At 38.1% G+C, this 13876-nt stretch overlaps 1 protein-coding gene across 9 annotated transcripts in view; it reads right to left on the bottom strand.

The window, feature by feature from the left end:
- PDE4D (phosphodiesterase 4D) overlaps positions 1–13876 on the bottom strand; it is a 624128-nt gene that overhangs the window by 5848 nt on the left and 604404 nt on the right. For all 9 annotated transcript variants that reach the window (XR_008463832.1, XM_054185815.1, XM_054185814.1 and 6 more), the window contains 7 exons: positions 11686–11779; positions 7986–8158; positions 6901–6999; positions 6653–6817; positions 4773–4872; positions 875–1029; positions 241–363 (listed from right to left, as the gene is read on the bottom strand). Coding sequence is in view for 8 of the 9 variants with exons in the window: in XM_054185815.1 (XP_054041790.1) it covers positions 241–363; positions 875–1029; positions 4773–4872; positions 6653–6817; positions 6901–6999; positions 7986–8158; positions 11686–11779 (909 nt within the window). In the remaining variant the exon portion in view is untranslated. The remainder of the gene's footprint in view (positions 1–240; positions 364–874; positions 1030–4772; positions 4873–6652; positions 6818–6900; positions 7000–7985; positions 8159–11685; positions 11780–13876) is intronic.

Below are 13876 nucleotides of genomic sequence, written 5' to 3'. Positions count from 1 at the left end.
GGAAGGCCAAAGCCTCGTTTAGTCCAGAAGTACTCTAGCACCTCATTACTCCCTCAGAGAGTTACCCAGTACCTAACAGAGTATGTCGCAGGTAGGAAACATAAGAGGGAGTAGAGGGAAGGTAGCGAGTCATGGCGTGAGAAGGGACAGCTGGTCTAACCCATGGTGGAGAATGGGCAGGCCAATGTTTTTAAGGATGCAAGTTAATACCAGTGACCATTTGCAGATGAATTTTCTTACCTGAATCCTGTCTGAATAGTTATCAAGAAGTAGGACACCAGAACTGGTCACTTTTTTGGTTTCAACCATAGTTTTTAGATCAGCCAATAGATTCATATGCTTAGACATGTCTGTTGCAAGTACCTTAAAAGAAACAAATAAATGAGTATTACATATTTTATCTTACTGATTTTTTAAAAGAATCTTTGAACACATAAACAGTTTGGGGGGAACTCATAACTCCTATGCCTGAATACGCTACAAAAGTCTGAATCCTGTATGTCGTTAGTGTCCAAAATAAGAAGTTTTCATTTTGGTTATTTTAAGAATACAACAAAATGACTGTTCAGAATGGTCTGATCAGCCTAAATTCATCATCAATTCAGCAGCAAATTTCTAACTGTGATGCTGAAATGGAATACATGTCAGCACAAAAACAGCTTGACGCAGGATTGCATGCCTTCTAAAAAGGTAGAGATGGTTACTGAAACTGAAAAGAACCCAGTATTCATGTTCAGGTAAGACACAATAAAACTTCAAACTTTCACTTCATTGGTTATGGGTTTAACGACATGTAATTTATCATAAAATGCTTCTGTGCTTTATTATTCAATTTGCTAGCACTATGGAAGAAGGACTCTCAAGCATAACTCACAATGTCAATGACCATTTTCCTCAGTGATTGCCTCTGTTTTTTGGTCAAATTCTGGAAAATGTCACAATTTTCTTCCTGCAGCAGCTTGAAGCCCACAGCTAAGTGATGATTCTCCAGTACTGATGAGTCATTGTACATCAAAGCAAGTTCAGAATCTGCAAAAACAAATCACAGGGCAGAACGTTACTAAAGCCTGTCCTTCTACCAAATCCCTGAAGATTTTTCAAATTCATTACATTCATAACAAGATTTACCGGTGAACTTTTAGAAACCGAGTTCCTGTAGTTCACACAGTATCAAAAGTTACAGAATTAACAACTGAACATCTTGACAAATCAAGGCAAAATATGTTGAAGAAAAGAACAGAAACACTTTGCAGTGAAGCATGCACACATGCCTGGAGTGGCAAGTTAGAAAAAATACAAGGAAAGAATTTTTCAGAATACATTTTCACATCTGCATGAGGTCACATGGAAAATACTATATGCATAAACACACGTAAACTAAAACACACTCTGAGGTTTTCTCATGCCCCTCTCCATCACAGCTACTAAAATTCCACTGTTCAAGTCAAATTGCAGCTATCCAGTACTCAGACATGTGAATACACAGCTGAGGCTTTGCTGCAGGTCAGGCAGAGAGCACACATCTCAGTTTTCAAACCATGTCCTTCTGCAGTTAGCTAAGGCAATCAGATGCCTAGCCGATTAGTCCTATGGGTCATTAGTCCAGGGCAACTGGGTATTTTGAGAGGAGGCTGGTAGGATGGTAACAGCTACGTTTCTGGTCTTCCTCTCAAGAGGTCTTCCTCCTCAAGATCACGTGGCCTGAAAACGCAAGCAGTGGCCTTGCCTACTGCCTCGTACTTGAGCGTGGTCGATGCCTGATGCTGTAATGCCACCTTCTCCAACAGAGGTATTCCTAACTCGGTCACTCCACATGGCTGTGAGAGTAACACACACGCTGCCCTAGCAATGCCTGCGCTAAAGCACAGGCGCAAGGTCTGCATTTGTCCGCTCGCACCTGCTGAGCAGCCAGCTCTCACAAATAAGAGCAGTTACTCCTGCACAGCTTTAGCTTCTAGCTGGGGATACTGCACAGCCAGCTTGCGTATGTTTTAAGACACAGCTTGCGAATGAATCTGTCATAAAAAATAAATACTTTTTACGCAATCACACTTGTCATGTGTGATATTAACTTCTATTTATTACAACTGTTTTATCCTAGATATAACCATATGTCAGTCTATTCTACTCTTTGTCCTCTTTATCTTCTTTTACAGCAGCTTTGTTTTAAAATCCCTCTGGCTCAATGGGGTGCCAATAAAAGCTCTGCTCTTCAGATTTCATTAGTCTCATTATCTATTCTCCTGCTGTCTTCCTCTCCTGTCGTGAACACATCGAACTTTTGAATTAGGAAACCCTTCCTCTACCTTTCCTTATCCCAATGGCAGCAAAACCATAACAGGAAAAAGAAAAACAAAGCAAGTTCGTGAAATGATCTCTCTTTCTTCTTTCACTGAACATTTACGAAGCTTGCCTACTTGTTATTTTTCTCACAGAGACGACAGGCACTAATTTATTTTCCTTTCAAACAGCCTTCTGATGAGCCCCAACAGCAAAGCACTCAATGTTGCCAAAATACTTTGGAAGGGCTGGGGCTACAGAGTTAAAACGTGCTCAACTTTGTAATGGAGGTGGAAATGGAAGAAACCTCCCCCTTGGCAATCTCTGTAACAGATTATAAACTTCAAGTGTATTTGTCTGGAAGGACAGAGTTACAATGATCAAGTAAGCGTCTCCTCTGATGCTAATACAATCCATATTTCTCTCTTCTTTAACAGCATTCAATAGGAATCAGATTTTTAGACAACTGCGTAATGGATTTTAAATCCTTATATAGGTAAGTAACATTCAGAAATATCACATATGAGTAATTATAAAGAATAAGATGAAATATGGCAAATACATACACCTTAAGTAACTTAAGTCTATTATGCTTGTTTAAAATGTATTCTTATACTTCTTAGTGAAATGTTAATACATTGCAAGGTTCACTGGAAAACAAAACTAGGTGGAAGCAAACGATCTTCTAGAGGTTAGGAAAATTTAGGATTTGAGAGCCCTGAATTAGATGGTCTTTACTCTTTGTCTCTGTGCCTACAGTTTCTTCCTTGTACACAGGAGAACTCAAAAGGGATAAAACCCCTTTGTCTCTTTCAGCTTGGCAACAGCAGTTCCAGTCAGTGATATTACTTGACTGACACTGCAGCCTTCCCTATCAAAAGCTGAATTGAGAAACACACAACATTTCTTCTAAGACACTAAATAATCAGCATCAGAATCACTCCTAACTGTGCTGCGTTTCAACTGCCTGCCTAGAAGTGAAAGCTTTATTCAGCCATCCAGAGCCTCCAATATATCCTGATACTCATTTTCTGATTAAACAAACAAAAACTTTACTTACATATGCCCACTTTTAAGAATTTAGGTATTACACACTGTTTTTGTGCACAAAGCTTGATTCACTCTCTCCCTATACCATGCTGCTGAACCATACCGGTTACCCACAAACGACCAGAAATCTAGAGTCAATACCAATCCTCCTCCATGGGTCAACTGAATTTCACTACAGGGTGGCCCTCAGGGCCATTAAGGCAAATAAAGATAGATGCAGGCTAAACTGGAGTGGAGGTCTTATTTGAATGTAGAGCAGCACTGAGTCAGAAGACTAGCTCCCTTATTCAAACCATACTGTTGATTTGGGGTCATGCTAATTTAGCACCAGCGCAACAGATTATTCACCCAAGTGCAGGAATGACAGTATCTGTAAATGTGCAACCAGATGGGTCAAATACACAACCCTAGGTATGCTTCCATTTCTGTAGCTTTTTCTTCTTATGTGCTTGGTTTAGTAGTATTTCAACTTTTGTACTTCTTGGTCAGTTATCATAAAAAGAGAACTTGTCAGAAGGCAAAAGAAGTAACGACATACGATGGAACTCGTACTGACCTACAAAGTGCTACCCACTTATAGCAGTAACATACGCCACCAAAATCAAAGCAGGTTACAGTGGGGCAACAGACTATTCAGTAAATGTGTCATGATCAGCTTCAATGAAGCTAATAGTGTTTTTCTTCTAGTAGAAGACTAGAGAGGAGGGAGAGATTCATGCAATGCTGCAGAGAACAGCCCTGAGGAACACAGAGCAAGTACACTGGGTTTAAAATTTGGAGATGACATTAGGGCTGTTTTCCTCCACACACGTACTGCCAGTAGGAGACTCACCAGAAAAAAAAAGGGAAAAAAAAAAGAAAAAGAAAAAAGAAAAAGAGATGTTTGCCATAGCCTGGCAGAGACAGGCTGAGAAAATTCACACCATGAGGCATGAGTATGCAGAGATCAGAGACCAAGTACAGCAGCCAGGGAGAGACAGAGATGGGTCTGCCAGTCTGTTTGCTGAAAAGAAACTCGTTTTCTGAATTTCTTAAAAATATATGGCTATCCTTGGTCATACCATATGCTTCCAATATAAACACATAAACTGTTGTCTTCCCTTTTTTTGATTTTTATTTAATTTTCCTTCATTTTTCTCCTATGACTTTAATTTATTTAAATGTAAACCAATTAATTTCCAGGAAAGAACACATCCAATATACTGAAACAGTGCCAGTTTTACAGCTCATGTCTTAGTACCCTCTAGCAAGAATTACTATGGAAATTATTTCCGAAGTTACAAGAAATGAAAAATAATATCCAGTCTAAAATTCAAACACCTACCTATTTACTGAGAAAAGTTACAAACAGGGGCAAACAAAGAATGAACTGTGTATTTTTCAGGTGCTATGTGTAGATCTTGCAGCAAATTTTTGAGAAAACCACTGAACATCAAACTTACTTGTGTTGATAAGAAACTGGTTTGATACCCCAGGGTGATCCACGTCATGTATTGCACTGGCAAAAATTGCCGCGAGAATCTCCAAATCAGTGAAAACTGCCTAGAAAACCATGAAACAGAAATGACAATCACTAACTAATGAAAAAGTGTTCTCAATAAATAAGACTCTACTTTGAATCTGGATTTGAACAAGCAAAACACATTTGAAATGTACCAGGGATCTCAAGAGATTTTACACACAGGCTATCATAACCTTTTCCAAAATCATCAATTATGTAGAGTTTCATAAATATTTCAAGTTTGGCCAAAGTAAAACTATCCTTAGTTCACACTGACAACATCACTGAAGTCTGTAACAACTGAAGTTTTTTCACCTTCAACTGTAAATAAGTGCACTTTTATTATAGCATTAAATAGAGATTAGATCATTAAGTACAGGTTTCTAATCTATAGACAAACTGAAGTTAAAAATTTCAGCCCGACTCCTGCGTATTGTCCTGTATTTGAAAGACGCACAACTCCTAAAATGATGCTAAAGGAAATGGCGACAGACTGCCAGGCATCTTACTTAACATTTACTGATTTTGTTCTGTATGAGATTATTAGGAAGATAGGAAGAGAACACTGCAATGGACCTGGCACGTCCCTGAGACCAGTCCCCTCTTGTCACAAGCACCCACATCATATAACTGCTTTCATAATTGATCAAGAACAGTTCAGAAGTGCATAGGTCAGCAGTGGCACTGGGCAGATATCGCTATTTTAAAGCTCTGCTGAGAACAAGGACATGGAAAACAGCTGATCTGGGGGGAAAAAAAAAAAAACAAAACAAAAATGGTACTGACAACCAGTTCAGCTGTTAGGTGAAGCCAGTGGTGATTTAAGAACATAAACTGATCTTTATTCTTCAGATAAAGAAAATCTTTCCCAAGAGAATTCCCCAAGTCTGAGGAATGAGACCTGCCAACAGTCTTAAGGTCCACTCACCATCCTCCTTTTAGGAAGAAGGTAAAGCAGAAGCATTCAATAACATGTAAGATTGATCATTATGAAAAAGAGTTAAAATGCAGTCCTCCTTGAAAATGAGGGCAAATCCTTTTGAACTACTAAAATTTCAACTGCTTGCTTTATCTGCCATTTCCCAACAATTTACTGGGAGTTACATATAGATATATATCTATCTCCATGTTTGCTATACTAAGACCTGAATTGTGCTTAAAAAATGGGAAAGTAATCTCCATCTTTCTTCCACTTCCTTCTACTTCAGAGATTTAAGCACTTTCAACAAAAGAATTCTTCAGAAAAGAACATAACGGCATGTTATTTTTTTCCAAACAATTTTGAAATATTTATGAAAAAAAATGAGATAGTCCAGTGGGAATTTAACATGTGTCCCACTCTGCCTGAGAAATAAACACAAAAGTAGGCTTGCAGGACCAGAAGAGATATGCACAAGGGAAAAACGAAAAACCAAAAGGCCCTATTGAGGGAATCCCATTTTATCACTATCTTTGCTAAGGAATTCCACAAATTGTAGTTAGTGAGAACCCCCCATGGGAAATAATGACAGAACAGGATGTAGTATTAATAATGAGATGGTGGAAACAAGCTATGCATTGTGTTACAATGAAAAAAGGTTATGACATCACAAATCTGCATGATTTAAAAGAAGATGATGTTGCATTTTCTGGACAATATTTACATGTAAATAAGCTTTGATCCTCACAAAGTATCTTTAAAAGAGCAGAATTCATGAAAGAAGTGTTAATATTTCTTTTAAAAGCATTGCAGAAACTAAGATCTTTAATATTTAATTTAGAAGAGTTTTAGCATGTCCCTTTTTCTCATGCCTGCCTCTTTCCCACCTCAGCGTAGTTTACCTCTAACGCTGGGGTTGACAGCAGGACATGGGTTGACTGAACGACATCTGCAGCATGGATGTTATTGTGATACGCCACATCTGCATGGTAATGGTCTTCTAGGGTCATCAAGTAAGTTATCAAAGTATCTACTGGAATCTTAAATGTTTTCAACAAGTCCCGTTCCTAGAAAAGAGAAACAAAGAAGATTACACAGCACAGAAAGATCTCTAAGACAACCAAAAAGCAGTAAGGCTGCTGCTACTTGCCTGAAAAATGGTGTGCATGATGACTGTCAAAGGTCTGTTTCCAGATAACTCTGCTACTCTGAAAACCTGAAGGCCCCATTTGTTCACATCTTCTAGTTCCTAGAGCAGAATCAAGCAACAGACAAGTTAAAACCTAACACACAAACTCCAGCGATTTTTGATTGAAACAGCTACAACAGACTTCGGAGGATTCAAACCCTGCTGCTGTGGAAGTTTTATGCTAAACTCTGGAAGGGGAAAAGCTGCTGCTACCAATCTCGCAGTATTTGAATTTGCAGCTACCAACTTTTCAGATTTTAATTCACTTAGCAGGAAAGAGTGCTTCTTAAAAGGATTGCTCCAGCGGGAAAATGCTACGGTATCTTGAATGAGCTGAACTGACACACTTCGCTATCTCACTGCCCAGTGACAGCAGAGTTCAGCGAGGAGGAAACCTCCAGAGACGCTGTGGTTCTGCTGTTGTCTCCCTGGTTCTCAGAAACACACCTCAAATAAAGGGGGAGATTCCTGAAAACATAAGGATAGACATATTTCAAAATGCAAACTGCTAAAACAAAATGAGTAATCACTTTATACTGGTTTCAGATTATTGCCAAGTAGTTAGCTGCTGGTGCAAAAATCATAGGAAATATCACTAAAACCAAAGCCACAAATCATGTAGGAAACATGATAATACTAAAGACAGGACCTGGAAGGATAGCTCTAATGCTATATATCAGTTGTGCATTTTCAAAAAAAAAATATGGCTGCTATATATTTTCATTCCTGTGACAGTATATGGTATGCCTACTCTTCATTTTTCAGATACTACTTAACAAGTAAGCAGCTTTATTAATGCATACACAAATGATAATTTACTTTCCATCTCCAGATGAAATCCTGGTCATGCGGAAATTAATGCTTATAGCCTGATTCTGATTTTACGTGTTATTCTTCCACTTCACCAAATTTGTATTATTTCAAGTGAGACCTTTGGTGCTACAGCTTGAAATTAATGGCTATAAGCAGAGAATAGAATAATACTGACAAGTCCACCATCTATTTTAATTTAATAGTTTAAATTCAACTATTTACATGTTCCCTACCTTGGCAAGAACATCTTCTTGGTCTGTTTTAACTCCAAATCTAGGAATACTGGAATTAGTCAGGCTGGAGCTATGCATCAGTTTTTTGACTCCACTGATCTGGGACATTGGCCTCTTCTTTTTCTCTTTCTCTTTCTGCGTCGGAGAGGGGATTTCAACTTCATGTTGTTTATCTTCAAAAGAATGAAGAAAAAGAGAATAATTTTTGAAGGAATTACAAATATTACAATATTCACTGTTGAGTTGCATCTTACGGTTATTGTAATTCTTAAAAAACTTTTTTATTTTCATGTTTGGAGATTTTGCAACAGATACTTCATATCAAAAGCAGTAAAAACATGGAAAGATAAACATAGACCTACACCTCAGTGTAAGCAGATCTCTATTTCACAAACTGCCTCATTATTTCTGAACTGGCTTTAAATGTGACTTGTGACTGTTTGATTTCCACTTCTCCTGCCCCCCTAGCGCTGTAGAGAGGGTCAACCCTTTCATTATAAAAATGTTATTACAACTGAACAGAAACCTAAACATCCATTTTGCAAGAAAACCTAAAATTGTTTCTTCTCTTTTTTTGAAACAATCAAAATGGTATCTCATGTAAACCTTCACAAAACATTTTCAGGACTCAAAGGACCTAATACTTAGGGACTGGTCCTGTTTGTGTTAAGACTAAAAGACAGAAAGCCTTTTGTTGCCAGCCACATCTACAAGTGCTTTGATGTAGAGGCAGTTTGTGCCAGCAAATGCAGTGCGTTTCTGCACCTCCCAACCAGAATAAGGAATACCAATAAAAGGACTGATGCTAAAACCCAACATTTTGCTGTGGGCTTTTGCCTCTATAGCAGTGGCAGAGGCGTCACTTCATATACCTCATCAACCTACGTGCCAGCAAAACTTCAGGCGAGGATTAAACTTAAGAGTAAAGCATATTCAGGCAATCGACCAGTATGGGGTTGTGGAGCACTGCAGATATCCATGGTCCCCAAAGAAACCCAAGTTAGTGCATCAAAGGACTCTCCTGCCAAAACTGCTTGTAATTTGCATTAATTTTTGTTCTTTTTAATCATACTGTATTTCAACACAGAGTTTTAATGACTCCCTCCAAACTACCTCCTCTTTTCTGAAATGTACCTGCACCTTTTCTAGTCCCCAAGGAATATTCCAGCAAAAATCCAGAACAGATGTTTCTAACACAGGAACCTAGTAAAAACTACAATTTGAAAAGCGCCTTAGAGCAAAAGACATAAGAAAAAAGAAATAGAAAAAAAAAAGAAAAAAGAAAATTTGGGCTCTTTAAAACATATGTTTACTTTTTTCTTCCTACAATAGTCATTGTCAATAAAGACACTGAAACCACACAGGGGTTGCAAGTTCATTTCTAATTACCATATTATTATTGTGTTTACTTCTTCAGTTCCTTTTTTTCCATTTCTTTTTTTTTTTTTTTAATTACCCTTTAGCAGTCGCATTTACTGGACACCTCAAACTCGAAACAAATCACAGCGAAGAAGAGACTGTGGAAATGTCACCAAGCTTTGCCCCGCGGCACTGAGTTCCCCGATTGTCCCCGCCATCCTTCACCACCCTCCACGTAAGGACAGTCAAAAAAAGGGGGAGGCAGAGCGGCTCTTGACTGGTGCAAACCGACAACAGATGAGGAGCAGTGACTCGTGTTCTTGCTTTGATGTTTATGACTTCAGTCATATGCACAAAGTTTAGACCCATCAAAGGGAGGTCCGTGAGCTGAGCTGTCAGACTAACTCAAGTGAAAGGAAGTGTCTGTCTGAACGGCTTTAGATCTCCAGAGGGATTCCATGGGGCTGCCTCTGCTTTTGTAACGAGGAGCACTCAGGGCAAAGAATCCTGCGCCCATCTGAACATCCAGAAAAGACAGCTTGCCATTTTGACCCTGGTTATGCTATGCTCATTGGTAGGTTCTCTTACATCTTCCATTCATAGGAAATAAGGCTAATGACAATGAAAAATAAAAATCTTGCATATTATTATACTCAATGTAGAAGCCTTAATTCTTACACAATGAACATATTTGTCATATAGCCCTACCTGGGGAAAAAAGTCCTTTTTTTTTTTTTTTTTAAAGAACAGAAAAACCTGTTTTCTCAAGACATGTTCCTAACTTTTAAGTATGAGAAGGTCTCTAGATGTTCAGGATATAATTATGTATTAAAAATATCAACTAACTAGACTCATTAAGATTTTCTATGAAGACATTGTTTTCCCCCTTCACACTGTTGCTCAGAACCTATACACTTAGACTGTATATTTTGAAAATACTCTCTTTAAGCAACAGTTCTGTATATGAGGTGTCTTCCCCGTTGTATTCCTCTTGTACCTACACTTCAAGTATCCTAGTTTTTTCATGTAGCCACAAAACAGTACCCATGGCTCAGTAACTTAGAAGCGACTGCCCTTCCAGCCCCCCTTCTGCTCAAGACTCACATGAAAGGCTGACAGATGCATTTCCTTATCCTGTCAAAACAAGCCTTAAGTTTTCAAGTATAAGCAAGCCGAAACTGGCATCTCAGCCTTTTCAGCCTAAGTGGGTCATCCTCCCGGGCAACTGTACACTATGACTTTCAGGGCTTCTGAAGCGATGTAGCACGGCTTCTCCATCACAGAGGCTCACCCCTTTCTTACTGTCTGAAGCCCTGCTGTGCCGCCGCGCTCAGGCACGCTACTGCGACCATGGGTAAACTCAACAGACACATTAAGTGATCCATTTAGGATATGGTGACAAGCAGGATAAAATGCACTTGAAAAAAACCTCCACTTCTTTCAAAAAAAACCACAAAGAGCACCAGCTACAGTATCTCACAGAAATAATACAAGATGTATATTAACATTTGTGACTGGCACTTTTTGAAAGTACTTGCTATCCTAATTTAGATGTATTCAGCTGTGCCTCCTCTTATGCACACTTGCCTTTATGAACCAACAGTGTTTTGCTCAAAAGATGTTTGAGATTGGTATATTATCTTTATCTTCATGTTCAACATCAACAGTATGGAACCACGTTTTATTCATTTTCACCAGCTTAAGCAAAAAAATAGATATACCTCCTTCTGCAAAGCCACAGAGGAGGAACTATACTCTTTGTAATACTGCGTTGGACTTCTTTTAAATGCTCGTATCCCACCATGCCAAGCTCTTGAGCCACACAAATTCTCCCGGCAGCAGTCTGCTCAGATGTTGACTTAGGGATATTCTTCCACCCATTCATGTGCGGGCAGGGAATACCAAAGCATCAGAACTGTGTGCTGTGAGATTTTTATGAGGTTACTTGTGCTTGTGTGCTTCCAGAACACTGAAACCTCTTCACAATAACTTTCATATGGGAAACAGAGTGGAAGAATTATTTTAAATATATAATTAATTCATTATATATTCATTTCTTAATATGATGGCAATATAGTAGTTCTAATGTTACATGAAAACATGTATATGAATATTTATCTGTAATTGCACACGCAGGGAAACTACATACACAAACTAATTGAGCTGTGGGGAAACGGATCTAACGTGATCACCCTCCTCAAATACTGAACAGTAAGATACTAAATGTACAGTCTCTGAAAACAGAAATCAATATGGAAAGGTACTTGCGTTTAAAATCTATCACAGCCCAGAGAGAGATTAAAAAAGAAGGCAAAAAAGGTAAATCCCATCATAGTCTTACCTAAGAACGTGTTTGATATATATTCTGAGACCTGATTGCCTGACCTGCTCATTTCAGATAGATGGGTTAGCTCCCGGTTGAGCATTCTTTTAAACTGGAAAACAAAACAAAAAAGCACAAAGTTAGCAATCAAGATGTATTTTAGATAGAATGAGAAAATGCAGTCAATTTACAATTGGAGAAAAGGCATGACATTAAGAATATACACTAAAATAAGATAACTATGAAAGCAAAAAAAAAATAAAATCACATGTAACATTGCTCACCCTACTAACTTATTTGTGGGTTGGACAACATAATTCTTAACCTCCTCAAATACTCCATAGTGATCCAATCACTAGTGCATAAGGTCCTACTAGTAACTGAAAGCTATAAGACATACACACAAATAATTAACATTACAGTTTCTTCAATTTTTTAATTTGGAGAGAAATACAACTGTATTTACATAGGACCCCTCCTCCACTAGGGTTTTCTTATCATACTTGTAAATTAATCTATTTGTACTTTTTTTGCTATTTTTTTTAATATTTCACATTTATCTTACCTCTCATCGTTAATCTACTAAAAATATTTACAACACTGCTCAAAACAATCAAAATATCTGATTGATTTCCTACACACCAATATGAACAGAGGTAGGCTTTGTTGTCTCTGATTTAAAATTATTATACTGCATCAGCACAATGACCTGACCATTCCATAATCTCAGAAAATTGCCGGTATCTGTATGAAACACTGGAGTAGAAAATACCCATCTGTGGCAACACCTTCCTTTTCCTTTTAAGTCAGCAATTCACTTTAGGCACTCTATAGGATAGAAGTGATTATTAACATTCCACAAAATGTATAACTGAATAGGTACTCATCATTGAGCCTTTCTTGATCGCTTCTAGACTCTAGGGTTAAATGGTATCTTGTGGAATTGTATTCGACAGGTTAATTGCATAATACACCTCCAGCATCTTACACACATTTTCATTGACTCTAGCTCTGCCTTAATTTTATCAACAAATAGAACTCAGCTATATTTATTAGCAATTCAAACAACTCTTGCCAATGTATATTAGCATCCATCTGTCACTGCTGAATTTTGCCTCCTATTGTGCCATCCTCTTACTTTGTTGTTAGATTTCTCAGTCATCTTTTCTCTTAACAAAGCCAAATTATTTGCACCTTTTCAGAATCACCTTTCACCTTGTTCACCCAGTTATGACTATTTATTACATCAAGCAATAGCTAGCCTTAGTATATATCCCCGTAAACATTCCTCTGTGCTGAAAACCGGTAATTTATTTTTCTATATGAGACAAACCACTAGACTGAACATTAACCACGTCCTTTCCATCCCACTGGAATCATCAAAGCCCTTTCTTCAAAGAGGCCTTACATAGTGAAAGGTGTTATTTTCTTCACAATGTCTTTCTAAGTCACCAATTACCGTATTGCCCACAGTGTGCCAAATAAAAATTACCTTTAATATAAGACCCTAACCATTAGCCACTGCGCTTTCCTGCCATCTTGACACGCCATCAGCTCAGGAAGTTCCTGAGCTACAAAGACTGAATCCTACTTCAGCCACAAGCCAAAGGCTCCACTTTGATCTCAGACAGAGCTGCATGCTAGCAAGTGTGCAACACATTTCTGAAAATTAGAACCATACCGCAAATACAGCTACACATACCATGAACTACAGAGCTACACATTCTGCATGAAACCAGTATCAACCTCTATAGCGAGGTCTGATGTTGTTTGTTGACAATGATTTAACGTTAATGATCGAACGTTTAAAAAAAAAAAAAAAACATCAAGCTTGCCAAGCAGTAAAATGACCGGTCCAAAAATCCTAAAAGTATTTTTAAAAGCCTGTCTTTAAAGTTTTAACACACACTGAAGTCATGCTTGCATGCTTTTTCTTCTGTATGCACGAAGGTGAGAAACAGAATTATTTAAGGCAAAACCTGAAGATGTCATGGAATGGCTTGTCACCAGATGGTAACCAGAATCTGAAGCTTTAAAATAAATATTGTGTATAGGAATCTTAATAAAATGTCAGAAGTTGACAAAATCACATTAACTTCCAGGCATGTCATCAGTATATCCATTACCGCTCCAATATTCTCCCTTAATTTAATCCAGCTAGTTCACCGGATCCTAACTAAATAGGTCCTCGTCTGTCTGGTTGTTTCCT

This window comes from Rissa tridactyla, chromosome Z (assembly GCF_028500815.1).
Source record: "Rissa tridactyla isolate bRisTri1 chromosome Z, bRisTri1.patW.cur.20221130, whole genome shotgun sequence".
NCBI classification, from domain to species: domain Eukaryota; kingdom Metazoa; phylum Chordata; class Aves; order Charadriiformes; family Laridae; genus Rissa; species Rissa tridactyla.
Note: the sequence above shows the minus strand (reverse complement) of the source record. Positions and strands in the feature narration are given on the sequence as shown.